Genomic DNA, 26,871 nt, shown 5'->3' with positions numbered 1-26,871 from the left:
AGGGACTAGTAAAAGCGCTATATAAATACAGGCCATTTACCATTTTATTTATATAACAGATGCCTCAATATGTTTTTTATTGTAAGGTGAAGACCCTACAATAATACAGAAAAAATCCCAACAATCAAACGACACTGATCCTCTCTGAGCAAACACTTGGCGAGAGTGGAAAGGAAAAACTCCCTTTTACCACGAAGAAATGTCCAACAGAACCAGGCTCAGGGAGGGGCAGCCATCTATCAGGGGTGTGGGGAGGAAGACATGATAAAACACTAATTGCAAGATTGTGCATTTCTTTGAGTTGCCAGGGACTCTGACATGACATACGTTAACAATGGATGTACTGCTTGGCCCTGATAACCTAAATCTGCATCATTTCTAATGGGCAGCAGGGGGCCACGTTTCAATTTTTCTTGTACTGTTGGCAAAAAGACTACCGGCTTACTGGATCTGCAACCTCATTAAACATTTCTCTGATAAATTCATGGAATTAGTTGCAAATTTTTTTGAAAATAACACCATTTCAGCTTGTCATGTCCAGTTTCAAGATACCGAGATTGTGACAGCTCACCTTGACGATTCCACAATTAACAGAATTTAATTAACCAGCAGGTATATTATAGCACCCTTAGTTAAGAAGATATTGGCAGTTCAAGCAGGTTAAAGCTTTCACAGGTAATATCTCACTGAGAGGACTGATGAAGCTTACACTGCTTTCAGTAATCTCCAGGAACAACTGCTTATCTTGACAGTTTAAAAAAGAACAAAATTCTCCCATAGCCTTATTTGGTAAATGCTTTGCCTCAAAGCTGAAAACATGAATAAGTTTCTCTTTCACTGTTTGAAAAGGAGAAACATGCTTTTCTGAGATCAGAGGTAATACACTATACTTGACTTGGGTGTGAGTGTGCCCATGTTTTGTCCTTGCATGAGTGCGTTTGTTGTTTCCTTCATTTCGGAATACACCTGCACCTCTTGGGACTTGAAACTGTTTGGAGTGCAAACATAAGCCAGCTATCACGCTGCGCTTCATGGAATCAGTTTCCACTTTTGGCCACATGGAAATGTTGGAAACTATAGAAAAGGGAGCAGGGTTGAAATTCAGAATGAAATAAAACAGGTAATCTTTCACTGGGCAGCAGAGGCTTTGGGTTTAGGCAACAGTGGGTCAGATCAATCCCACAAGCTCACAGGGAGTTGATAAGAACAGAGAAAGAGAGACTTTCTTGTTCTTTAAGTCAGTTCCTCTTGCCTCTCACTGTTTATAGTCCCAACATTATTCCCAGCTTCCCAAAATGGAGGATTTAGTATTCTCCAAGCCAATGCAATGTGCTGACTTGGCTCCCTCCAGAAGGAAGTTGGCAGACAGAGCTAATGGTTAGCAGCAACAGAGTTTCTTTCTCTTTCTCTCTTTCTTTTGGCCTGTCTGTGGTGGCCAAGCAGCTGTCTTCTTAGTGGTGATTCTGTTCAACTCACTGTTGGATGTGGCTGGAGGGCCCAGAGGGATCAATTACCACGGTCGATACCAACCCAGAACCACAGGGGGGTGGGGTGAGGGGGGACATGGTGATGGTGGAGGCGTTGGGGGATACCTTAAGGCCCGGCTTGAACTGCATCCACAGAAAGATTGAGAAGAAGGAGATGGAAAAGAAGTGATGGCGGGGGCAAAGCACCAGTCGAAAAAGCTTTTTCATACTCAGCTGAACACACTTGCCGTCACTGGCAGAAATACAAATGTGTAAATACAGAGGACGCTTACAGGTGTCCTCTGTAAGCGTCCTTACTGGGAGATCAACTAGTGCAAACCCACCCATTTGTAGCCGGAGATATTTATGGCAGGATGTCCTAAACCACGTATGCATTTGAATTTCCCACACAAAACCCTGACGAAGTTCAAAAAATATGCACACGCAAGAGCTCATATTATCAAATATTGTGATATTCTCTCTTTCCTTGAAGAGGCTGAAGTAACTGCTCTTCCCAACTGTGTTTTGTCTCCTCTCCTCTCCCCAGTGAAAAAGTCTTGATTACAGTAATCACAGTCTTTCTCTCAGTAGGTGCCACTTGTGCTCATAGCTCTCTGCTCAACGTCTAAATACCCCAATCAGGATCGTCCTAATGAAACATATGATTAAGACTTAGTTAGACAACTGAGGATTTTTAGCCATTCCAGTTTTTTTTTTCACTGCTTCCTGCAATGTCTGAAATTGTGGCGCTCTTTAGTCCTTTTTCACGATAACAAGAGCTCTTTTTGTGACTTGCTGTGTAATATTCACTTGAAAATACCAGCTAAGCGGCCTGGCTGTTGGATTTTGTGCAATTATAACCTTCCAAAGCTACTTTGGAAGCGAATGTCCCTGTGTGTGAACTTAACGGGTACTCGAGAGTTTAACAAGAGCATCCGCTTGACTCAAACCAACTTAAAATGACTTAATGTTCTACGATTCTTTACGTCTGACTGGCTCAAATCTCTCTCTCTCTCTCTTTCACTCATGCTGCTCTTTTCTTCTCCTGCGCTGCTTTTCTGCCTCTGTTTTGAATTGTTCCTCTTATCAGGCTGTCACAAAAGCTGGCAGATAACCTGAGGTGATTTTGCTTTTCTCCTCTAACAGCGTACTCGCTCTGCCTCGTTCTCGCCGAGCTCCCCGCGTCGGCACACGCAGAGAGAGATAGCTTCTTGCGCTGATTCATCTGCCAGTCTAAAATGGTGGAGGGCATGATGCAGAGCATCCTCCTCTCTGGAGAGAGACAGCAGTAGGCCTTTCAGCGAGAGAAGAAGGTATGGAAGATGACTGCTGAGACTACATATCGTTCTGCTAAAAGAGAGGCCCTTTGCAAAGACAGCATTTCACTGTGGTAACTGTGATAAAATGTATGTTCAAACCTTTTAGCATCACGCAGTGTGGAAAGTATTCCGGTACAGTCAAATTAACCCCTCACTGCTGCTAAAGCGTTTCTTTATCTAGCCATTTTTCCCCAGCCCTTTCTTGATACCACGGAAAGCTATGACCAGGATACTGCACACAGAATGAGATCTTTGCAGTACACTAAAGCTAAAATTGAATTTATTGGCTAATATCTTACATGTGCCAGATCTTTTTACACATGTGGCTAAATTGAGAATAAAATAAAAGACAATTAATGTTAATAGGATGGTTTCATACATGACTGACAGAAGCAATATGCCTCATTAAAAAGTCAGCAGCTGGTGATTGATGTATAAACCATTAAAAACCATGAAAAAAGCATGGTTTATAATTTGAATTAGAGTTGTATGCAGTGTCATGTACAACCTCCGTTCCAAAAAAGCATAGGTGGAGCCATATTTACCACTGCGGACAAAAGTCTGTAAATGTCTGCGAACTGAAGAGACCAATTGCTGAACCTCTGGTACACGAACGTTGTCATATTATTGTCTGATACAGGATTCTAGCAGCTCAACAGTCCTTTCATTTTCAATTAGCGAAAGGTTTGGACTGCAGGCACCCGAGTTCAGCACCCAGATTCTTGCCATGCTTTTGTAATAGATGTGGTTTAACATTGTCTTCTGGATGGAAGTAATATGTTGCCTAAAACCCATATATACTTTTCAGGATATTCTTGGAACTGTAGCTGTAATTCAAATTGTGGTTGGAATAGTACTCTTTCTAACATAACTAACTTAAATGTTTAGTAATGAAAAACATTATTTGAACAAGTAGCAGAATGGGTAGATTTATACTGGATTTGTATTTTCTGTATTATCAATTGTTACAAAACCATTTTCACCCAGGAGCTCTGCACCGTATCAGGAGAATGAAGTCAGCACATTGTCCGAATGTTTACTTTCTCGGCACATAACATGAGCAGTGCTCTGTTCAGGTAAGGCTAGAGAGCTGCGTGGATAGAGCATGCAGGAGGGAGCACGTGAGCACACAGTAGCTTGTTGTAATTCTCTGCACGGTTACTCGCTGTAACCTTACCTGGACACAAATGTACATCACACGGACACGGACAAGGGAGACTGCAGATTTAACAGTATGACAATATGGTTATTAGATAAGAAAACTGAATTAAATGCCCTGTGCTGCTATTTATATTCTAAACTTTGTTGGCAAGTGTGTGAGGCCAATCAGCAGGGAGATGTGTATAAACTCAGCCATATTAAAAAGCCAGTGCACAGAATGAATGAGCTAGTCATTTGCCAGCACAGTAAAACATTTTGTCACATCAGTTATGTTTTGGCAGATCATTCTCAACTAAAGCTGATGTAAGTGCATATTTATCGCCTTACATTCATGTGGATATGCTACATATATTGGCAGATGCAATAATATCCTGAGGTAACAGGAAAAAAAAACAAGGTGATGACGAACATGCGGCTCATCAGTGCAGTCGAGTAAATCTCCGGGGAGCTTGTTTACAGTCTTAGAGCTTATTTTTGTAGAATTTCATATTCTGTTAGGTCACTCCTTCAGAGGAGAAACTTGTCATTGTTATCAATGAGAAACCTGATTCTGAAATAAATGATATGCTGGAGCTTCACAGCTCTACCTCTGCTTGATATGCGTCCTATTCAGCTGTGGTTAGAGTGCAACGCTGCTAAAAGTAACCTCCCTCAAAAAACGTCACTGTCAACACCGAGCTACGCACATATCAATCTTCATACGTTTCATCTGGAGCCGGCCTCTGAGAAATCCATACTGTAGTTTTATTGACAGGAACAACTGTGTACTCTCCAAAGCAGGGTCAGAGTAAGATAAATGCCTGGAGAGAGAGGGGACGAGGGGGAGGATGAGAGGAAAAACCGAAAAGAGAAAACGCCTGAATGCCTGGGAACGAGACAGGCGGCAGGCGAGGAAGTTATTTTTACTCCGAAGCACATCAAACGGTGACCGCTGAGATGAGTGACGTTGTGTAGGTCGAGAGAGGACGCGCGGCATTACGTCTAATCTTCCTTGCAACTCACGCTGCTGTGTTGCCGAGTAAAGTTAGAGAGGAGGTCAGCGGCGTCACCCTGAACAACAAGCCCCTCCCTCCCCCAAACCCTCTGGTTGACAGAGAAAACACAAACTCCCAAACATTTGACCAATACACGCAAACTGCCTTTTGACATTTGTTCAAAATAACCCTTTATGGGGTTACGGGGGCTGAGTCAGATTGACTTGGCTTAGTCAAATACCCATGAGGGATATGTCTGTTTGTCTGCATTGATGTTTTGGGGTTTTTTCGCACAAACACCTGATGGACAGGTCAGACATGCTCACTGGACCGTGCACAGCTAACAGTCAACCTTGGGCAACAGTGGGGCGGCTGCAGTTTGGGTTTAACCTTGAAAAGCCTCAGGGAAGGCGCTATTTGTTCAAAGTTAAACATGGAAGGGAGTAAATGGTTTTTATTTTTGTGAGTGATTCCCCTTTGGGTGAGCAGATAACAAGAGGTTATTGTCATTTTTGGGCTTGCTAGAATTGCCCTTAAACTTAAGCCTGAGAAGTAAAGGTAATTTTAGAGATTTCTCCATGTGACTGAGTTTGAAGGTGTTGAAAAAATGCATACATTTTAAGAAGAGTTTTAAACAATGACCCGAGTCTGCTTGTTGCCAGTTATTATACTCCCTGACAGTGAAAGCTGGTAGAACCCACGTAAACACACACACACACACACGCGGACTGGCACAGATGAGTGCGCATAGCTGTCCAGCCATTTGACTGGCTGTCACCAAGTTTAAAGTAGCCAATGAAGCACGCACGAAATACCTGTCACATCCTGCGGATGAGAACTACATTGAGTGACATTCTGAGCAGGATAAGAAAAGTACATGTAGGCCAGAGCATGCAGGGCTACCCTGTGCAACAAAGTAGGGGTACATGGTCACGGATACCAGTATGGAAAACCCACAATAGCAGTCATCAGTTAGAGCCCGTTAGCATGCAAGCCTGAATGCACATGCCATTAGCCTTTTGGTCACACTGTGAGCACCAAGATTTGCAACACCTCATACAATATTTTATCTGACACGTATAATAAATGTTACAGCTACAGTGTGTGCATGCAGCATGTGTGTGGGATAACCTGCCCAGATAACAAGCTGCACTGTAGCTGGAACTTGTAACGGCTGTCACCGCAGTCTCCGCAACTGGGTTAACGTTCGGGTTTGTGTCTGGGCACGGGGAGACGCACATGACTCACAACACAGGAAGGAAACCTGATAGCAAACCATTCAGCATTTTTATATTTTATGCATTCTGTATTTACATGTTTGTTTTCTCGACAGGAAGGAATAAACAAGTTAGTCAGCTGATGACTAAATCATGACAGATGCATTAATGATACACCACTGGTCCTCAGTGTTCACGCATTGACATTCACAGATAGGGCAGTTATGTGTGTGTGTACGAGTGTGTGTGTGTTGCGTAACATGTTTCTCAAGCGAGACCTCTTTAATTGCCACAGTATAGACTCCGTGCATACAGGCGGGAGAGCAACAGTGTTTATGCTTCTTGTAAAGCAGATGTGGGGGTTGAAATCAATGGGAGGATGGTGTTTGTTGGGTAAGGAGGAGAAAGGAGGGGTGGAATAGAGGGTGAAGTGGAGAGGAGGAGACTTGGAGAGCTGGATGCAGTGGTGTAGAGGACAGGCGGGTGAATGAATTGGTGTCATCTTAGCTAGTAGAAGCCATGGCTTCCCATCTGCTGCCATCATTAACAGTAAGAGCGTCCCTAATTTAAGCTAATTGCTGACATCGAGGAAGTAAACAAAGCGCGTTCAGTTTGGAGATGAGCTGAAGACAAGGAGGGTGAAAAGAAACATTTTCAGGAGGCTGTGAAATGGTTCCAGACTGCACTTGAAATCTTGTCAAGTACAGTCTTGAAAGAGGTGCTGAAACAGAGCTTAAATGGCTATGCTAAACAGCGCTACATAATTTTTTTCAAATAAGCAACAAGGATGATAAATTCATTTTCTTGCATTACCTAAGTGCGTTGTTTAGAGCTGCACTAATGAATATTTATATAATGTATACAATATATTATGAACGGTCCATTTATAATACAAAAGATTGTTGCCAGTAATGACTATCTATCTTGCCTCCCTGCAATTTTTTCCTTAGCTTAATGTATCATTTTAGCATCTTTCAACTCAGTGTTCAGAGACCATAGTGTTGGGTAAAATTTATAGTATATTCCAGTTACCTACTCTGTATAAATATATTAAATGTTTTCCACATTAATTTAAAATATGCCAAAATGACTGTATGAATACAAGTTATTGTTTATCTGCCATTTGAAAGAGCTATGAAACTATGAAATAATACTGTTTTTCGAAAAACATTTTTGTCATTCCATGAGCTAGCTGAAAGTGAACAAAAAAGGCTAACAAATATGAAATTGCAAAGATATGTTAGTATTTTTTTTGTATAATGTTTATCTGTGGCAGACAGTACAAAAAATCTGATAAGGCAATATATGTTTAGAAACTTCCTTTACTTTAGCCAACATGGCTTAAGTAAAGCATGGTTTCAGTATCCTTTGCTAATGTTAGCTGTATTGTATTTTGTAGTATGTTAATTTCTCAGGGACCATGTACAAGAACTGCTTCTTGTAATCTTCTACAAGAAGACATGCCTTGTACTACATTTAACTATTAGCTGATTTTAATCCTACTAGCTAATTTACTTCCTACTTGCTAATCCTACTAGTAAGTTACTGTAGTTAGCGATGCAAAATTACTCTCTTTTTTTTCTGAGTGATTTGTATTTTACTTTAATGTAACCTGCATTCTGTCAAAATGCTTCAGCTTTATTTATAGAAATATGGTAGAGTAAAACATCTGGGTATCTCACTTCCGACAACTGCTTGCACCACAGTAACTACTGCTATCACTTTACCGGTGTCCATACATGTGTCCATAGGTCAGTTTTCTATTCAGCAGCTTATGTAAACTCAGTTCTAAGCTGTACAGGTAGCATCTTTGAATGCTTTTTCTTTTCTTCATTTTTTTGTTTGTTTTCTTGCACAAACAACTGACACAGTGCACAGTCAATAGAGAAACTTAAAATGTGTCTGTGAGTGTAAAATCCAAAGGAATACTCTTATTGGCCACTTTATTAGCTATCCCTGTTATATTGCTCGCTAATGCAAATATCTAATCTACTAATCATATATTAGCAATTCAATGCATTTAGGTAGGTAGGTGGACACTGTATAGACCACCTGTTGGAGCATCAGATTGTGGAAGAAAGGTGATTTAAGAGGCTTTGAACTTGTTTGTTTGCTGTTTTGTTGGTGCTGGCACTTTCTAATGCAACCATCTCTAGGATTTACAGAAAATCCCAAAATGATGAGACAAAAAAATCTAGTGAGCAGCAGTTCTCTGGGTTAAGCTTTTCTGGTTTAAGGCAGCAGTTACTCAAAAAACCAGTTGTTACAACCGAGGTATGTACATCACACAACATGTTGAACCCTGAACCAGATGGGCTGCAAGCAGCAGAGGACTACACCAGTTTTTGTGTTAAGTAGATTGACTGACAGAATGTATAACATTATATAACATTTTTCTATATTCTTTAAATCCATGAAAAAGCGTTGTAAAATTGAAACTTCAAGTGTTTCACATTGAAAACCCAGATTCTTAAAGGGTTCTGAAGTAGCCCAATCACTGTCTAATGTCAATAACAGTAAAAATGTTTCAAGCCAAATAACTGAGGCTGAAAACAGTGATTTGAAATGGCTTTGCTATGCTTGCAGATCAGAGCTTTTATTGAGAACAAAGCTGTACTGTACAGGGTGGGCCATTTATATGGATACACCGTAATAAAATGGGAATGGTTGGTGATGTTAAAGTCCTGTTTGTGGCACATTAGTATTTGTGAGGGGCAAACTCCTCAAGATGGGTGGTGACCATGGTGGCCATTTAGAAGTTGGCCATCTTGGATACAACTTTTGTTTTTTCAATAGGAAGAAGGCCATGTGACACATCAAACTTATTGGTAATGTCACTAGAAAAACAATGGTGTGCTTGGTTTCAATGTAACTTTATTCTTTCATGAGTTATTTACAAGTTTCTCTTTGTTCACAGCCATTGACATGTCGAAGAGGTTAACACGTGAGGATCGAAATTGTGTTGATATCTGGTGAACGCAGTAACCGGGTTATTGCAGCAGATTTCCATGCGAGACACCCTACGAGACCACCGATCTCCCATGCTACAGTTAGCAAACTGCTTGCTAAGTTTCGTGAAACTGGTTCAGTGTTGGATTTGTCAAAATGTGGACGCAAGAAAACTGTCACTAATGAAGAAACATCAGTGGCTGTCCTAGCTTCATTCAGCAAGAGCCCACAGCGTAGCACTTGCCGCATGTCACTGGAGAGTGGCATTAGTCGAACATCCCTTCGGCGGGTATTAGCTATTCACAAATGGCACCCTTACAAACTCCAGCTACTGCAGCATCTCAACGAGGATGACCCAGATCGGCGCACAGCATTTGCAGAATGGGCAAAACAAAAATTGGAACAGGACCCTCAGTTCACGCAGAAGATTTTGTTCAGTGATGAGGCAAACTTTTATGTGAATGGTGAAGTTAACAAACAAAACCACCGCTATTGGTCTGACACTAATCCACATTGGATGGATCCCTCCAAGACTGTTGGAACAACAAAAGTGATGGTTTGGTGTGGTATATGGGGTACAAAGATAGTGGGTCCATTCTTCATCAATGGAAACCTCAAGGTTGCTGGATATTTGAAATTGCTACATGATGATGTGTTTCCCTCTTTATGCACTTAAGCTGGCACGTTCCCTGAGTTTTTCCAGCAAGACGGTGCACCACCACATTGTGGGTGCCAGGTCCGAGCATTCCTAGATGAACAGTTTCCTGGAAAGTGGATTGGTCGTCGTGGGCCAGTTGAATGGCCCCCAAGGTCTCCCGATCTGACCCCCTTAGACTTTTATCTTTGGGGTCATCTGAAGACAATTGTCTATGGTGTGAAGATACGAGATGTGCGGCTCCTGAAACTACAGATACTTGATGCCTGTGCTGGCATTTCTCTTGCGGTGTTGCTATTAGTGTGTCAAGAGAGGGAGAAGAGGGTTGCATTGACAATCCAAGACAATGGGCAGCACATTGAACACATTTTATAAGTGGTCAGAAACTTGTAAATAACTCATGAAAGAATAAAGTTACGTTGAAACCAAGCACACCATTGCTTTTCTTGTGACATTACCAATACGTTTGATGTGTCACATGGCCCTCTTCCTATTGAAAAAACAAAAGTTGTATCCAAGATGGCCGACTTTTAAATGGCCACCATGGTCACCACCCATCATGAGGAGTTTGTCCCCTCACATATACTAATGTGCCACAAACAGGACTTTAATACCACCAACCATTCCCAAGTTATTACGGTGTTATTACGGTAAATGGCCCACCCTGTACAATGAGTCAGCTTGTCAAAAAGCTCTCTTAACCTTTACTTTTTAATTACTGTTATTTTGTTTTAAAAAAGCGTCCTTGGTTTGGTTGTACACTTCAGTTGGTTTTCTAAGCACATCGACCAGCTTGTGAGTGGTTTTGTGTAACCTGAGGCACTAAAAGAGAGCCTGAACTCACCGTAGTGGTTTTAACTCGGCCTCCGGGCTGCGTACAAGTCCAGCCAGATCTATTGACTAACAGGTCGCAACCCTCGTCCTCCAAACATGGCACCATCTCACACCATTGCTTTTTCCGAACAATACCAGCTGCGGAGGAGACACAGAGAGAAAAAGAGTGATTAGGAGAGTGACCTGGGGGGGTTGGGGGGTGAAATAAACAGATGAAGAGAAATGATAGGGAGAAGTCAATGCAAAGATGTAACGATTAAGACAGAAGAAGAGCGGGTCGGGGAATGACAGATGGAGGAAGACAGATACGGGCAAAGTTATAACAGGATTGAAAAATGATGGAAAAGGAGAGATGTGAAAAAAATGTAGAAATATAAATGGAAAAAAGAAGGAGCAATGTGGTGGTGGTGGGGTGAGAGATGAGATGTGGAGGTAGATGAAGAGCAATGAAGTAAAGGGACAATTGAGAGGTATGAACGCAGACGATGACAGTGAGAGATGAGGGAAAGATGGGGAGAATCAGACAGATGGAGTGAAATGGAGAGAGCTGTGATCAGTCAGGTAAATAAAATCAAACATCTCAAATGATATTTAGGAGGCTTTACAGCCATCTTGCCTTCAGCAACATTTCAACCAGGATGATATATTTTGTTAGCACGCCACCTAAATTTTTACCACAAGGGATTTAAAAAACAAAATAAAAACAATTCATATGTTAAATACAGTTGGAACAATCTGGGACATTCAGTGCACATTTTGTCATAGCTGTATGACAAATGTTTTTCCAGCACTGCTCTGCTTTATTGAAGTTTCAGACTCCAGTTAGTTAGTTTCTACTCGTCTCTCAAAAGCAATAGGATTCAGCCCATTACATAGAGGCTGAACACGTACTAGGCTTCACTGACAGACTGAGACACAGTGACAAGACTGATAAATGTATTGACAACTGAAGCAGGCTTCTGTCAATTCAAAGAGAGTGTTGTTGGAGGTGCAATGTATTCTTTCACCTGCACTTACGCTGGCATAGGTTCCCAGTCATCCCTGTCTTTAGTGCTTGAGTTGAAGGCAAATAGCATCTTATTTTAATTCTACTTTTTCTAGTGAATATTGGAGATTTTTTGTTTGTTTTGGACATTCTTAATATATTTTGTGTCCCAAAAAGGGGCAGTACTGCTGCTCACTGCTTTGAGCAGGTCCTTGTTGCATTGCAGGCATTGTGTGTTACACTGTCACACTCTTTGGCTATCTATCCACAGTAATGTGAAAAGAAATGTTGTGTTTTTTTGGTTGGAAAATACGAGACAAACACAGAGTTTGTTCAATTCTAATAGTCAACACTCAGTGTGACCACCTGTTTTTCAGTTTTATTGTCTTTTCCTTTAAATAGTCTTCAGAATATTTCTCCAGGCTTCTTAAAAGACATTCAAAGCTCTTCTTTGGATGTTGGCTACCTTTTGTTCTGTTCTCTGTCAAGATGATCCCACAATGCTTCAACAATGTTGAAATCCCGGCTCTAAGAAGACCAATCAATGATTGACTATTTAAATTTGTGTTTTATTATCCAGGCTGAAATGCAGCCCCAAACATGACGGCACCTCCACCGTGTTTTGCAGATGATTGTAGACACTCACTGGTGTTACTCTCTTGAGCTCCTCCGTACATACTGATGAAGGTATGTGGATTTATCACTCTATAAGACCTGTTTCCAACAATTTGCAGATCAGTCCTTGTATAATTTTGCATATTTTAGATTTTTCATGAATGGCTGCTTGGTAGCCACCTTACACTGAGGTCATTTCTTATGAGGCTGACAAGCTGAAGGGCCAGATGTGTCTCTCAGATCCTGTGTCAGGTCTTTGCTGGATATTTTTTCCCTTTTCTTAAGGACATGGCTTTCAGGTCCAGTTCATCTGCTGTACACTTTTGTCCTCCACTTGTTCAGTTTCCTCAGATTTCTTTTATTAAGGGCACATTGCACACCATACTGAGTTATGCCAAGTTTTGGAATCACCTTGTTGGAGCTAAAATATTATTATTATGCCTGTCAAACTGTGTTATCATCAGTATCATTTTCTGTAGATTTAAATAAAGAAATCAGAAACAAATTATGTGATTTTGCCACAGACTGGTTGTAACAAAGTATCTAAAGATACAATTTGGAATTGGTTCTTTGCTCAGTTTTTCTGTTATGTATGGATGCGTCTCTTTTTTGTGCTTGAATAGGTCAGTTTTATGTAGCTTAAAGATTAAAAATACATTCCTCTGAAAATATTCAAAAAAGCAGATAATGTCCAAAGAAAAAGTTTAGAAAGCTGGAGAAGTGTTGCTCAAAACCACTTTAAGATATTGCATGACAGTCTGACTCACTGGAAGGAAAACATAATGAAATGGGTGGCTAGAGATATTTGCGCAGTACTTTTAAAATTCGGATTAAATGGTTTTTCATCACAAAAGAACCCCGTAATTGTATTTATCCTGACGTACAAACACGGCCATCCAATAGGTAATTTTAATATCTGCAGTTTTCAATTGTAAATAAGCTTCCGTTCAGGGGTTCAGCCTATTTCTTACTGAGTTTTCGACTGTAAGTCATCCATCATATAGCCCCACTAAGTTATCAGGAGTCTTTATTGTCTTCAGCTGCAGCAGAAGTTTGTGAGTTATAGAAAATCAGACAAGATATATGCAGCTAGCTGCTTTCTGTGACAGGCCATGCTGCAGAATGAATCATCAATAAGCATCATCAAAGGATCACAAATTTACATTAAACTCGTGGCTTTGGAAAAGAGCCTCTATGATAACATATTAGCACCAGATTGCATAATAGCAGCCCGGATGAATTTACTGAATATTAAATGAGTAAATGAATGAATATTTCATTTTCATGTCTGGCATTTACATGTCCCATCCCTTACTAATGTGTTATTCAGACACGTTACCTAACAACAAACCAAACATGACATGTTAACCACCATCGTGCAACATCGGAATCACCCAGACATGCACATAAACGTAAACAAATGTAAACATAAACAAAAGGCTACCACAGATAACGCTCTAGGAGATATTTCATTATGGAAATCCAACAAATATACATACACATAAACACAGGCCCCTAAACCTAAAGCATAATACATGTGACATCTACATGTACTCGTGACAACCATTTCAACCATTTGTGTGTGTGTGTGTGTGTGTGTGTGTGTGTGTGTGTGTATATATATATATATATATATATAATATTCTGTAACTCTGTAACTTCTGTCGGTGCTGTGCTTTTGGAAACCGAATTTCCCAGAGGAACCCACCCGAGGGATTAATAAAGTCTTATCTTATCTTATCTTATCTTATCTTCAAATTTCATCCATCTACGCAACATCGTCGGAAGCATGTTTCCTTTCCTGTGTTTTAGAAAGATATTAAGAAAGTGGAAAAACGGAGTCAAAATGACATCAAATTGAAGCTGCATTCCCAATCGCTTTTTAAACAACATTTCTCATAAACTGTGATGTAAAGGACAATTTGAAATCTGTTTAACTCAAAACGTGAAAATATCCGGTGACATTAAACGTGCCCCGTGCGGATTTCCTTATAAACAAACATTATTATTGTAAACAAAAGCTTGACAAGATTTCTCAAAAGTAATGGCTGCTGGAGGAAAAATAGATAATAAAAGAAAAAAACAAACAAACTAAGGCTCATTATGTATGTGGTGCAATAGGTTGCTTTTACAAACCCCTTTAAAGATAAGGTGTTTAATCAAGGCCTCGTGGTTTGGCTTGGCTCTCAATCTTTACAACTGAAAAACTGTGTTTGAGAAAAAATATTAAAGGATAAAAACCATGCAACACACATCCACATGAACATGTAAATCAGAGCCACAAAAATGAAAAGGAGATGAACTGAGACAGATAGATGAGAATGGATGAAGACAAAGTAGAGGAAGAGCGTATCTAGATAACATTCTTGACCATTACAGGATATGGGCGAGATAAAGTAAGAAGGATACATTCATACTCATATCAGTATGCATTTATGGATTGAAAATTGTATTCTTTAATGGGTAACAGTGAAACCTAGAATGAATTGTAGTGCAAACATACATCATATTTTTTTCACGGCGTATTCGCTGTCTTATAAAACGGGTGGGAATTGTGCTCGCTTCCGTATCTATAAATTTTCCCGAAGGGCACCTTCAGTAGCTGTAATAACCTCGCATGCAAATCATCGGCAAGCATGCTTCTCGATGTTAATACCTTATCGCCATAAACAATATTTATATAGCAATCAATCTATAGAATATGCATACCTTATCGAGCACTACATTGCCAAATAACGCAAGTACCGTGAACAAGGTGTCAGCTCAGTAAAACGGGAGCTTCAAATTGACATCCGTGTGAAGCATTGTTATTATTGAGTGCGTTTTGCTGACATGCTGCTTCAGGTTGAATTACTTGGTGCTACTGCATTTCGCCTCAAGGCTAGCTGCACCCAAGGAATATAATCTATGTTTAACTTCACTATTTTTACTTCAGGGACAAAGTTTCACAAGGCAAAAGAAAGCAATTTCAAACAGTTCAAAATCTGAAACCTATTAAAAACTGTCAGCATATGTGCATAAGCGCATTGCCCTGTCATTCTGCGGAAGATGCATTTCAAAAGTTCTTGTTGCAGTTTGCCTGTTAAACAGTTCACTGGCTATCAATCTCTAGACATCTAGAGGTGCTAAGTATCTGTAAGATCAGTATTGTTGATCCTCCTTAAAGCCTCCCTGCATCCCTGCCCAGTTCAGTAGGCTTTGAAATGAAGTGCTTGTCATATGGTGTCTGAAACCACACTATCCTGATTATTTCTCATGTCACAAGTGGACAGTGGTGACTGACAATGTTGGTCATTTTTGGTTGGTCATAATCTCTGCATCAGGCATAAGCTGAACTTTTCTGTTTTTTCAAACACCATTTCTTAGTTTTTAATTCCATCACTGTTCACATGTACAAATGAGCGAAGAACCCGGAGTCCCTTTATGTAAAGCTTTTCCAAAGGTTTGTGCTGTTATTCCCACTGGAACAATTACTGAATCTCAGCTTGTCACAAAATAAGCTATAAAAACGGACGTGATTAGAGGAACACTTCTTACAAACTAGTAACTTTGAAGAATTCCCTGGCCTTCACATCTTCTCTAACAAGCTTTTCCTTACAGGTGTTCCTAAGAGATGTAATTTATATCCTTTATGTTTTACATGCACATAGTTCACATGAACTGCAACAGGTGTCGTCTCTCCATTTTGCACATTGATATTATACTATTACTCATATTTTGGGGGCAGCGGTGGCTCAGGTGATAGAGCTGGTCATCAACCAATCGGAAGGTCAGTGGCTTGAATTTTGGCTTTGCCTGCCCGTTTGCCACAGCATCCTTGCGCACAATACTGTACCCTAAGTTGTGTCTGATGCTTTCAGAGTGTCAGTTTATGTGTAAATGTTAGATAAAAGTGTTTAGGTATAGATACAAGATATGAATGTGTGTATAATATTGGTTACCTGAGACTTCCAGTAGAAAGAGCTTTGAGTGCTATTATTGCTGGATATTTCAAAATCTTTTCTTTTAGATCTATTTTGACATGTTTTAAATTTGTTTTTGGCTGTCCGATTCCAAAAGTTTCTTCTTTTTTTCAGCTATTCCTCGATGGACATGCGAAAGTTGGGTTCAAGTTCATATAATATTAAAATGTCCACTCCAGCTTCAGCTTGCTGGCAGATGGGCTCATATAATCTTCATTCATTGTTGACTCTGACCTCTCTAGTCCCTGAGGCAGCAAAGCAACCCCAAACCATAGCATTTTTAACTACCATCCTTCACAGTCTCCACAGGCATCCTCAGCTTCTTTCTTCTGTTTTTCTGAAGGCCTGAGAGAGCTCTTTAGATCATGGTAGAGCACAAACTTCAATAGGAAAAAGGGTACAAAATCCTGGATGGTAATAAATCAGACAGATTCCACCTGTTACTCTGTAAAAGAGCTCAAATATTATGGATGTAATAAATAGATGGGTGTGCTAACTCTGTCCATGTGTTTATTTGGTTGTGTGTAATTATACTGAAGACGCCATCTTTATATGTTGACAGCGTTCCAAAGATAAATGGCGACAAGCTTTTGCCTCAGCTACCTGTTGCCGTGACCCTACAATAGTCTGAATCAGCATCCCAGCCGCTCCTTTCAACAGCTGCATTCTTCAAGTTCAAAGTTCAAGGAAATTCTTGAGTCTAACAAGTATTTTCAACATTTTTCTCAAGAAAACCTCCAAAACAAACATTCTAAATTGCGTTGTACTTCCATGCGTGGGCAATAAAAAGTTTTCTATTTCTACCCTAACATGCTCTGTCCGAAATACAAAACATTTGTTTTCCTTTTAATACTACTAACCTAATCTGTTTAAGATTTTTAAATATAGTCTTTTGTGGAATAATGTCCTTGTGTGATGTTTTTGTACTCACAGTTTATGTGTGAGTACAAAAACTTCTGAACTATAAACAGAACTACTCGGCAGCAGTAAGTGTAATGTAGCAGAAATGATGTAAAGCAAGCCTTTGAAGATGCAAAGGGGAAAATTAAAGGACATATAGTAAACAAACTATTCACTTGGGTGAAGCGAAAATCATGTCAGATGTAATAGCTTGAGGCCTGGCAGTGCTCTCAAGAGTTTCTTTTTTCTTCTTCCTTTTGTTATTTAATCCATTACTGTGAATCTGTCTAATGAATGTTGTCATCAAGGTCACTAAACAATTCACAAACGGGTTTTGTTTAACTTCTGAATTACCATCCAGTAGGGTGACCCTCAGCTGATGAAGATGTATCGTGATGTCTGGTAAATATCAGTAATGAGGGAATGAGTGCTGTTATATATGCGCGTGTACAAGTGGTATATTACAAGTGTCATTTTTGACAGCAAGAACTATAAAACAGCTCCATCAGTGATGACAGTCGAGAGATAAGTTCTTTCATTTGTGTCAGGTGTGTTATGTTAAGATTTAATAATGAAGCCACAGAGACATTTCAGGTTGACATAACAGATTTCCAGCTGGTTTTGAAGTGTGATTAATGGAGATTTGTCCTATTGACTTTTTAAGTGAAAATAATCACCATTTAACATCCTTTTTGCATTTTTTAAAAATATTACCAGTAGGTCAAAAAGCCAAAAAACTCCACCAAATATCACCGGTTTTCATTAATTACAGTCACTAACGTTTAGCATTATAACTTGCAGGTTCCTGTGATTCGGAATTAAAAATTGTAAAAGCCCTTTTGTATGACTTTGAGCAGCTGGACTTGAACAGTTACACATAAATGTTTGTAACCCGAACCTCTCTAGATGCTGTGAGATGTATTTGACCTAAACTTCTTCAGCTACATCCTTATTCTTAAGATAAGACAACCTTTGTTAGTACCAGTATCTATCTACACAAAAAATAGCAATAATGCTATCAGTTAACTTTGTCTATAAGTAAATTTATCTCTATTTATGTATTTTGTGTATAAGCGCCATCAAATGGCAAGAAAGTTTTTAACGGTAACTGATACAAAATAATACAAAAAGAAAAAGCAGCTGAACAATTGTTTGCAATGTTATCAGAAGTGCCTCAATGATACATGATCACTATTTTATTTTTAAATGCCAAAGGTATCATTAGTACAGTTACCATGACACCCTAAAATTTGAGATGCACCAGTTCAGTTCCACTGCGATAATGATACCACAGCTTTAGGTATATGTGGACACTGAACACCAGCTTTAATAAGATGCATTCCTCACTGTGAGGAAGACAAATGTGCAAAGCAAAATTAGGATTGGCCTAAATCACTGCTTTCCTGACAATCAATGACAACGGGTCTAAAAAAACCATTACCTGTGAAAACCTTGTGTATTCCACCCAGGGTTTTGAGTTTTCTCGTGTTTTTGTCATTTTGTATTATTAATTATGTTTAAGACTTTGTTAGTCTTAAGTTTATTCTATAGTACCTAGGTTGTTCTGTTTAGCTTTTGTTTATTAGATTCCCCTTGTGCCCTCTGCGTGCCTGTGTTTATGTGCTTGTACTGTATGAGTTCTTGTGCCTTGTTTCCCCTCCTTGTGTTTTATTCCGTCATGTTTATCCATGTTTCCCCCGCCCGTCATGTCTGCTCTCTCTCCCTCGTGTTCCCGCTCCCTCTCATCTGCCTCTCCTCCACTCCTCCATCATGATCCTCCATGTCCTGTCTTATTGTGAAGGTCTCGTTTTTCCATGTTCATTCTGTTCAGTTTTGCTTCCCCTCTCTTGTTATGGTTATTCGTGTAAGATGTGCTATCCTTCTGTGTATTTATGTCAGTGTCTTCCTCTGTCCTGTGTCGCAATCTCCCTCATACCCATCTGTGTGTTCTGGTCCTAGTTTGGTCTCTAGTGTTCCCAGTTTAGTTTTCTGATTTTCCTTCTGTCCAGCCATAAAACTGATTTAGAGTTTACTTTTTGCCTGCCTGTCGAGTCTGCATTTGTGTCCAATCCTGTCGGATCCACACACAGATCAGTTATTTAAATTGTTTCACTTCAGCTCATTGTGAAAGTCATTGCTGCATATCGTTGTAATTTATGTTTGTGTTGCTTTCTGTTATCCTTGTCAGTGCACCTCGCCATACTTGCGCCAACATGGAGTGGAGCATATCAAGAGGAACAGTTGGTGTAGCAAGCATGAAAAACCTCCAAACTGATGACTCACTGCGGCTTCCATTGCTGATGTATTGTATAGAGAAGACAGAACATCATAGTCTATATTGACAAAAGAACTGTGCCACCTGCGCATTACACCTACGTGGAAACCTGTGCCATAAAGCTCCAGGCTCACGGTGTTAGTGCTGATGTTAATGCCAGAGATTTGTTACTCTGTAGTTATTATAATTATTGAGAAGAGCGCTGCCATTCTGTTACTTTGCACAGTCTGCTACTTCATGGCTGAGTTGCTAAACCACAGGAAACAGATTTGTTGCAATTCTGCCATCCTATTAGAGTACCACACTCAGGTTCACAAAACTCTTTAAAATGAACCATTCTTTGACAAATGTATGTAAAGGCAGACTGCATGGCTAGGTGTTTGATGGCAAGGAGACAGAAAATACCTGAAATCAAAATTAAGAGGAGTCGCTCAACAATTTTGTTCGTAAATGGCCTGTGGCGCTTTAAAAAGTGTAGAACAGAATTGAATAAATCAGCTCCAGCTGTCACTGATACCTGTCAGCTTTTTGAATTTCAAAGGCAGAGTTAGTGCAAGATGCATCAGCATTTATTTTCAATCTTGAGTTTTAAAGAAAAACTATAAAGAAAAACATCCAGCAACCATTTATAATGAGAAATCATAAACCATAAAGTTGGGTGAAAAAACGTTCTTCACATTTGGTCTTGCATGACTAACTAAACTGATCTCGCTTGCATAGTGACCCTGTTACCATTCAACCATATTACTGCTCTGATATGGCGCTGGTGTGAGGGCAGTGGCTTATGTTGAAACTTATTAGATTCAGGGGTGATAAAAACATCCCACACATGAAAAGCGGGCAGGCATGGACAGAAATAAATACACGGACACACATAAAGGTTTCAAGCTATGCACATGTCAGGGAACATATCAGCCTCGGTTTCATCAGCGGAAGATAAGACGTAGAGAGGGGAGAACATTATTAAACCCTCCATAGGACACTTATCTTCCCACCAAATGGTAGATCACACTCATGTCAACAGCCAGCATCTTGCCCTAATAAATTCTGTCTAACGCCAAGCCTGAGATGACAGGAGAAAGATGGGCTTGTGTCTGTGTATGTCAGAGAGAGAGAGAGAGAGAGAGTGGGAGAGAGGGGAAAGAAATACAGCAAGAAAAATGACGAAAAAGAAAGAAGACCTAAAGACACATCCAGTCGGATATAATAAATGTAGTTCAGCATGCTATGGTACTAAGATAAGAAGATGGACTAAGATAATTGCAAGCTGTACAGATCAGATATGGTCTGAGGGGGTAGCAGAATCAGCAGAGTGTCAAAGGCTGCTGATGCTGGACACCAGATATGGCTGGGCTGCACTTTACTATTATTTTTTTTATAAAAGTGGAATTTCCAAAACATTTAAACACATGTATGTGGAAAAAAATAAACATAACATAGTTACTGTGGCTGGTAGCAGAGGACACAAACCTCTACCCTCCTTCCCTTTTTTAAGCGCATCCATATTTTTTTCTCCAAAAAGAAATGAATCAAGTAAACCCTGTGGTTATGAAGATAATCATTCAGAGTTGAGCTGTTTGCCACATAACTGTAGTTCTTCTTATTCTTATGAGTTGATTTGGTGTGAGTTGCCCAGTTTTTGAGCTGTTGGCCATAGAGATGTCTGACCTCTGTTGAATATAAAGGAAGTAATTGGCACTTGCCTTTGTGGTGTTCAAAGTACCAAAAAACCCTACATATGAAAAATTCTGTAGTAATATCTCGCAAGACCCAGTTACTCCAAAAACATAAAATCCACAAAGCACTTGTGGAAACACCATCAAAGATGAGATCTTGTTACAATGTCAGGACTACAGGAAACATTACCTTCTACATGGAGATATGGCTGCTGTGGCTAATTTGGTGGAAACGAGATTTTAACATGAAACTGCTCACTAGAGTCCCAGTTTTTTTAAATTTGGAAATTGGAATTATATTGTTGATATTTTGAGCACCACATTTACTTCCATTATATTCAAGAGAAGGCAGACAGACAGTTCTAGAGCTATCACCAACTTTCTGACAAGGCAATTGAATGTTATCGAGACCTGCCACAACACCAACCTGAAACCTGTGCGAGTGCATTTTTTAAAACTTGTTAGCATCAACTGACATATCAAAATAAGAGCAAGATCTTTTGCCACCTAGTAAAGGAACTGCAAGTTGTGATGTGAAACCCTCATTGTAAGCATTTCGACCATCATCTTATGCGCTCATTGGTGCTTATCTTATTATCAAAGTGGGTTGCTTACTTTTGTTCAGGTTATATGAATATGTAAAAGCAAGGTTGCTAAGCAATTCTGAGTGTAAGCACTAAATATGAACTTCTGTGTATATAGATAACAACAGATTTGTGATTTTCACTGTTTTAATCGCTGTATTATCACAAACAGATTGCACGCAATTACCAAATTTGCCCCATTAAATTGCAGACTAACTCTTACTGATCTTGTTTTAACACTGTTTTGATGTCAATTGGCTGCAAATGGTTGCAGTCCTGCTCCCTCTCTTCGAAGAGGAAACGAGATTTCAAGTTCGTTGCAAGAATGTAGTATCTTATTATGGTTTTGTATTTCTCTATAATGTAAAACAGTCTACCTCTAACATTATTTCTCAGCTCTGTACTCAAAGCCTTTTTAATGCCTCCTTCCACTGCAAAAATGCATATACAGAGTGTATCAAAAAGAATTACTCGATTTCAAAGTGCTTTCATTCCACAGCTGTTCCCTAGTAACAATCAAAAAATGTACTGTTAGAAAGACCGGATTTGTGAGTTTCATGTGGTTGCTGGTAGGTAGTGTAACAGCGTCCAGAGGGCGACACATGAGTGCTTGATAACATTCAAAGTTTTGTATGTAAAACTTTATATTCAGTCATGTATCTTAATCTTTATCTTATTACTGCAAGCTTCTATGCCCATTACTTAAAAAAAATAAATATATATATATATACATATACATAAATATACATATACACACACATATATGTATATATATGTATAGCCCTTTAAAATCGGATTATTCTTTTTGATACACCTTGCATATTGAAATAATTGCCACACACTTGCCATGACTATTGCCTTCTAACTGCTTGAACTAACAACCACTACTCAGGTAGTTAAATCTCCTGCTTGCTCTTAGACAGAAACAAATCAACATCAGCACTACAATGAGGTGTTTGCAAAATAGAGCTCTGACACTTTCTCTATCAACTGGCTGCCATTTCTGCTCACCTTTGCCACTCTAATGCATCAGCACACAGCCCAGGCCTCCCTATACTCTGTAATGGTAAGTCAAGTAGCCCTTTAAGCAAATTCACTGTGTCTTCATTTCACAGAGGAGTGCTGGGAATCTGTCAAGGGTTTCTCCTTGTGTACCTTCTCTCACGGCAAGTGTGTGGATTTCTCTATGGCACATGAAAGCACCCGAGCACGTGGGCACACATAAAAGCAAGGCTGATCCAGGTATCTTAAAACCAACAATTTAAGATAACTCTGCGTTGCGCTTCATTTGAATTTCCACCGTGTACGTATGCAAGCTCGCCCACAGAGACACACAACCCCACACAGTAATCTCTTTGCTGACATGTCAGGCAACAAAGTCAAACAAAAGATGGCTGGAAGAAGCCCAACTGAGCGCCATTAAAACTCTGAGATTTGCTTTCATCATGGAAATCCCCTCCTGTGTCTCCTTTTACAGTGGATCATCTATCTGGATAATTAACTGTACTATCTGACCTGCCGTGGTAGGCAGACGTTCCTTAAAACTGAATCGAGCCTAGCTGGAATTAGGAGGTGGCCCAGCAGCATGTGAGAGAAAAACCCAATGCAAAGAAAATAAATCCCTGCGCTTTGTAATTAGCCACCATCTCTTTATCTGCCTTTTCTTCTGCTCACAGCTGTTCTCCTCTCGGCTAATTTTCCCTCGTCTTGTCTTTTTTCCCTTCCGCCCTCCTTCACCCTCATCTGTACCTTCCTCACAACCTTTGTTTTCTCTTTTTTGCACTTTATAGCTGCCCTCTTTTTATGCTTTTTTTATACCCCCCATCTCATCTCTTCCTCCTCTCTTTTTTTCTCCCTTCACCTCCTTTCCTTCCTTAGCTTGTTCTTTTCCAGTCTATTGCCTTGCCTGATTTTCATAAGATTATTCCACCCGTTTGGCTGCCTTGATGAGTATCTGCGCACTAAAAGCTGTCAAGCCCTTTTTAAAAAGCCAGAGTTTTTTTTTCTCCCCCCTCTTTTTTCAATGAAGTGAATTTGTGTCCCAAATAGCTCCTCTGCACTCATGAAACTTCAAGAGGCAGAAATAATGAGATAGCATGCTGACTGACATTTCCAGACCTTGGCCCTGTGTCTGTGTGCACGCATGTATGTCTGTGTGGGTGTCTTGAATTTTTTTTTCCCCGTGTATTTGTGTGCATAACAGAAATTCACCTAATAATCGCCGACCACCACAAATACAGCCTACAGTCGTCTGATGTGCTTCTTTTTTTGCATTTGAGACAAACGTATGAAACAGACCTTTTAATTTTTTTGAGCGGGGCAGGGTAAAAAAGACAAAGAAAAATGAAACTGAAGTTTAAATGACATATTCACCGCTCAAATTTCAAAAACTGAGATAGCTGCTTCCTCTGTCGTTTAATGTGCTAAATGAACATCTTTAATGTGAAAAGATATTACCCTGTTACAACTGGATTCTCTTTAATAGACTGGGATGCTCTGAAATTAATGTTAGATTCTCAGTTTTAAAATGAAAGTCATTTTTTTCTGTGTTTTACCACCCTCACCAAAAAGCTGCCTTTGGGTAACTAAAAACACAAAAGTTTGGCTTAGAAGTCGGCTTCAATTAAGTGAGATAAATTCAGCAAAGGAATTTTTCGCCTTTGTGGGGAAAATACTTGTAGCTAATTGCCAAGACTTGGATGAAAAGAGAGAAACTGTTCATGTCTAACCTTTACGTAGAGAGATTGGATTCTCATAACTGAGCTTAGCAAAAAGACTTCAAAAGGAAGGAAACTGCTAGCCCAACTGTTTAAAGGTAATAAAACCCAGAATTGAATGAAAGCGTCGCCAACATTTTAATATAACATGTTTGCTCCGCTCTATTAAGGAAGTCATATCACCTGGTCAAGAAGTAACTCTTCTTATACCCTTTGGTAAGGCCACAAAGGTTTGGATGTATTGACACTGTACTGTGTTTAGATTACGCTAATTTCCAAGGTTCATGCTAACATAATACATCTGGAATCTGGTGGAGTTTTTCTGCTATATCTATCTATCTCAATAAATAGAGATATGATATCATATCGCATGACGCCAATGCCAAATATGGTCACTAGTAGATTGTCCCGGTCTCCTGTACTTTGCTTGCAAAACACTCACTGTTCATTCACTGTTTCCATACCACTATCAACAAGCAGCTGGCAAGTGTTTGCATACATGTCAGACTTTTCTAGCAAACTTTGGGCAACTGCATTAATCTGCTAGTGGCCAAAACAATTGAAAGGTTTTTGATGCAGAACCATATACCTCCTTGTTACCAATTTCCCTTAGCAACAACTTGGAGAACATTTGGAGTACTTTTGCCTAATGACCTGTGACTGCCCACTGACCCATTTCTAGCTCTGTGTGAATGGGCCTTTAGTAGACAAGTCCCATGCATACAGCTGAGGAGCACACATTTCATTAATGAAAATACTGTACAGTATTTCTCTAAATTCTGCTAGAATGTAAAACAAAAATGTGGATATAAATATGTGTTTTTTTGTAACTATGAAATTCATACATCTTGAAGTATATTTTATATCTGTCAGTTTATTTATTGGGCTATATGATATTACATTTCATTTATATACCACATAAACAACAAGCAGATTTTTATACTAAATGTGCTTCACAAACCCAGACAAACAGTACACACAGAGGTATATTTGTATAACAGACTCTGAAGACAAAATTTAAAAATGGAAACAAGTTCAAACACAGTTTAAAACCTGAGAATCATGACACTGAGAAACTTTCTTTGTTTCCCTCATGTCCAAATGTCTCAACTGTCTGGTTGCCACATTGTTGCTTCCAGCTTCATTCTGCTTTCCATGCATACTATTTATGCTAGGTACCATTGTTGTGCATAACTGGCAGGTTGTGCGGCGTACCATTGCTCTGGGCTTTTTTTCTCCTGTGCATGTGTGTGTGTGTGTGTGTGTGTGTGTGTGTGTGTGTGTGTGTGTGTGTACTGGCCACCAGGTACTGCCGATATCGTTCTTTCACAGATGTACTCTGACATTTCCTCACAGCTGAACGCCAACGGCAACCCAAGATTTGTGGACACACACACACAGAGAAGGAGAGCCCAAAGGCACTGCGAGCCAGAGGAGAAAATGTCAATGTGAACAGGATCTGTGTGAAAGAGATCATTTAACACCACTGTCTACAGAGACACCGGTACATCAGCTGTGAACTGTAAACGCCTGACACGCACACACCTGGAAGCAGCTTATGATCACAAACTACTTACTCAATATAGCCAGTAATTCCATTGCATTTCATATTTAGGCCAAAAGTGACCAAAAATAATCAGACAGACAAGCAAAAACACAGAAAGCTGTGTATTTGATTCACACGGTTTAGTTATCATTTCAAGTTCCATTATTAGAAAGAAAAAACTGTGGTTACAAGCAGGAAGAATGGAAGAGAAGACACATTTAGTCTACGTGGGGCCTCCTGTAAGAGAAGTGAAATTTGGGTTTTGTCTTATGCCTTCAGATTTAGAAAGCTTCAAAGCAGGGATGTCAAACTCTTTTCATATTGTGGGACACATACATTTTGATCTCGTGTGTGCCAGACCAGTGAAACTCTTCTTTCTGTCAGCATGAAGAAGTTTAACTACATATTTAATACCTGAGATATTTTAATATCAGAAAAATAAGTGCTATTTCAAAAATACATCTAAGTTTTTCTACATGATTATGAAAATCTGCTTTGGGCTTAAATTATAGGAAATAAAAGTGTAAAATTACAGAAAAAGTTCTGTTAGCTCCTGTAATTATAAAAAGACATTTTTGTCCTTTGGCAGAATATGGGTTTAAATTGTTTTTTTCTTTTACTGTTAATGTTCTGTAAAAATTTTACATTTCTTCAATAGAAACTTCAAACTTTCTGTTTTTTAATTGCTCATCTATTAGTTTTTTACTTTGGTTCATTATGAATGACCATGGTTTTACCATGTTATGGTCTAACATTTATGTCGTCCAAAACCATCAAGTGAGCCAGACTGTAATCTTCGGCGGGCCATTTCTGGCCACTGGGCTTTATGTTTGACACCCCTGCTTCAAAGAGTTGCTAAACCCACTTTTATGAGGTGTCAGTTCAAGTGTGTCAAGGAGTGCTTGAATATACCACAGAGGTGAGGATGATGGCAGTAATGTAGCCAGTACCGTAGCCGAGTGGCTTCTGTGACTAAACTTTAAAGTGTGGCGGACCACCAGGTGGCTCCACTCACACACAAGTTGAAGGGAAGTGT

At 39.6% G+C, this 26,871-nt stretch overlaps 1 protein-coding gene across 3 annotated transcripts in view; it reads right to left on the bottom strand.

The window, feature by feature from the left end:
• tafa5 (TAFA chemokine like family member 5) overlaps window positions 1-26,871 on the bottom strand; it is a 170,178-nt gene that overhangs the window by 13,341 nt on the left and 129,966 nt on the right. For all 3 annotated transcript variants that reach the window (XM_005725118.1, XM_005725119.1, XM_005725120.1), the window contains exon 3: window positions 10,586-10,713. In XM_005725118.1, the coding sequence (XP_005725175.1) occupies window positions 10,586-10,713 (128 nt within the window). The remainder of the gene's footprint in view (window positions 1-10,585; window positions 10,714-26,871) is intronic.

The sequence above is a fragment of the Pundamilia nyererei genome, unplaced genomic scaffold (genome assembly GCF_000239375.1).
Source record: "Pundamilia nyererei isolate P.nyererei 1_Seehausen unplaced genomic scaffold, PunNye1.0 scaffold00014, whole genome shotgun sequence".
Taxonomy (NCBI): Eukaryota; Metazoa; Chordata; class Actinopteri; order Cichliformes; family Cichlidae; genus Pundamilia; species Pundamilia nyererei.
Note: the sequence above shows the minus strand (reverse complement) of the source record. Positions and strands in the feature narration are given on the sequence as shown.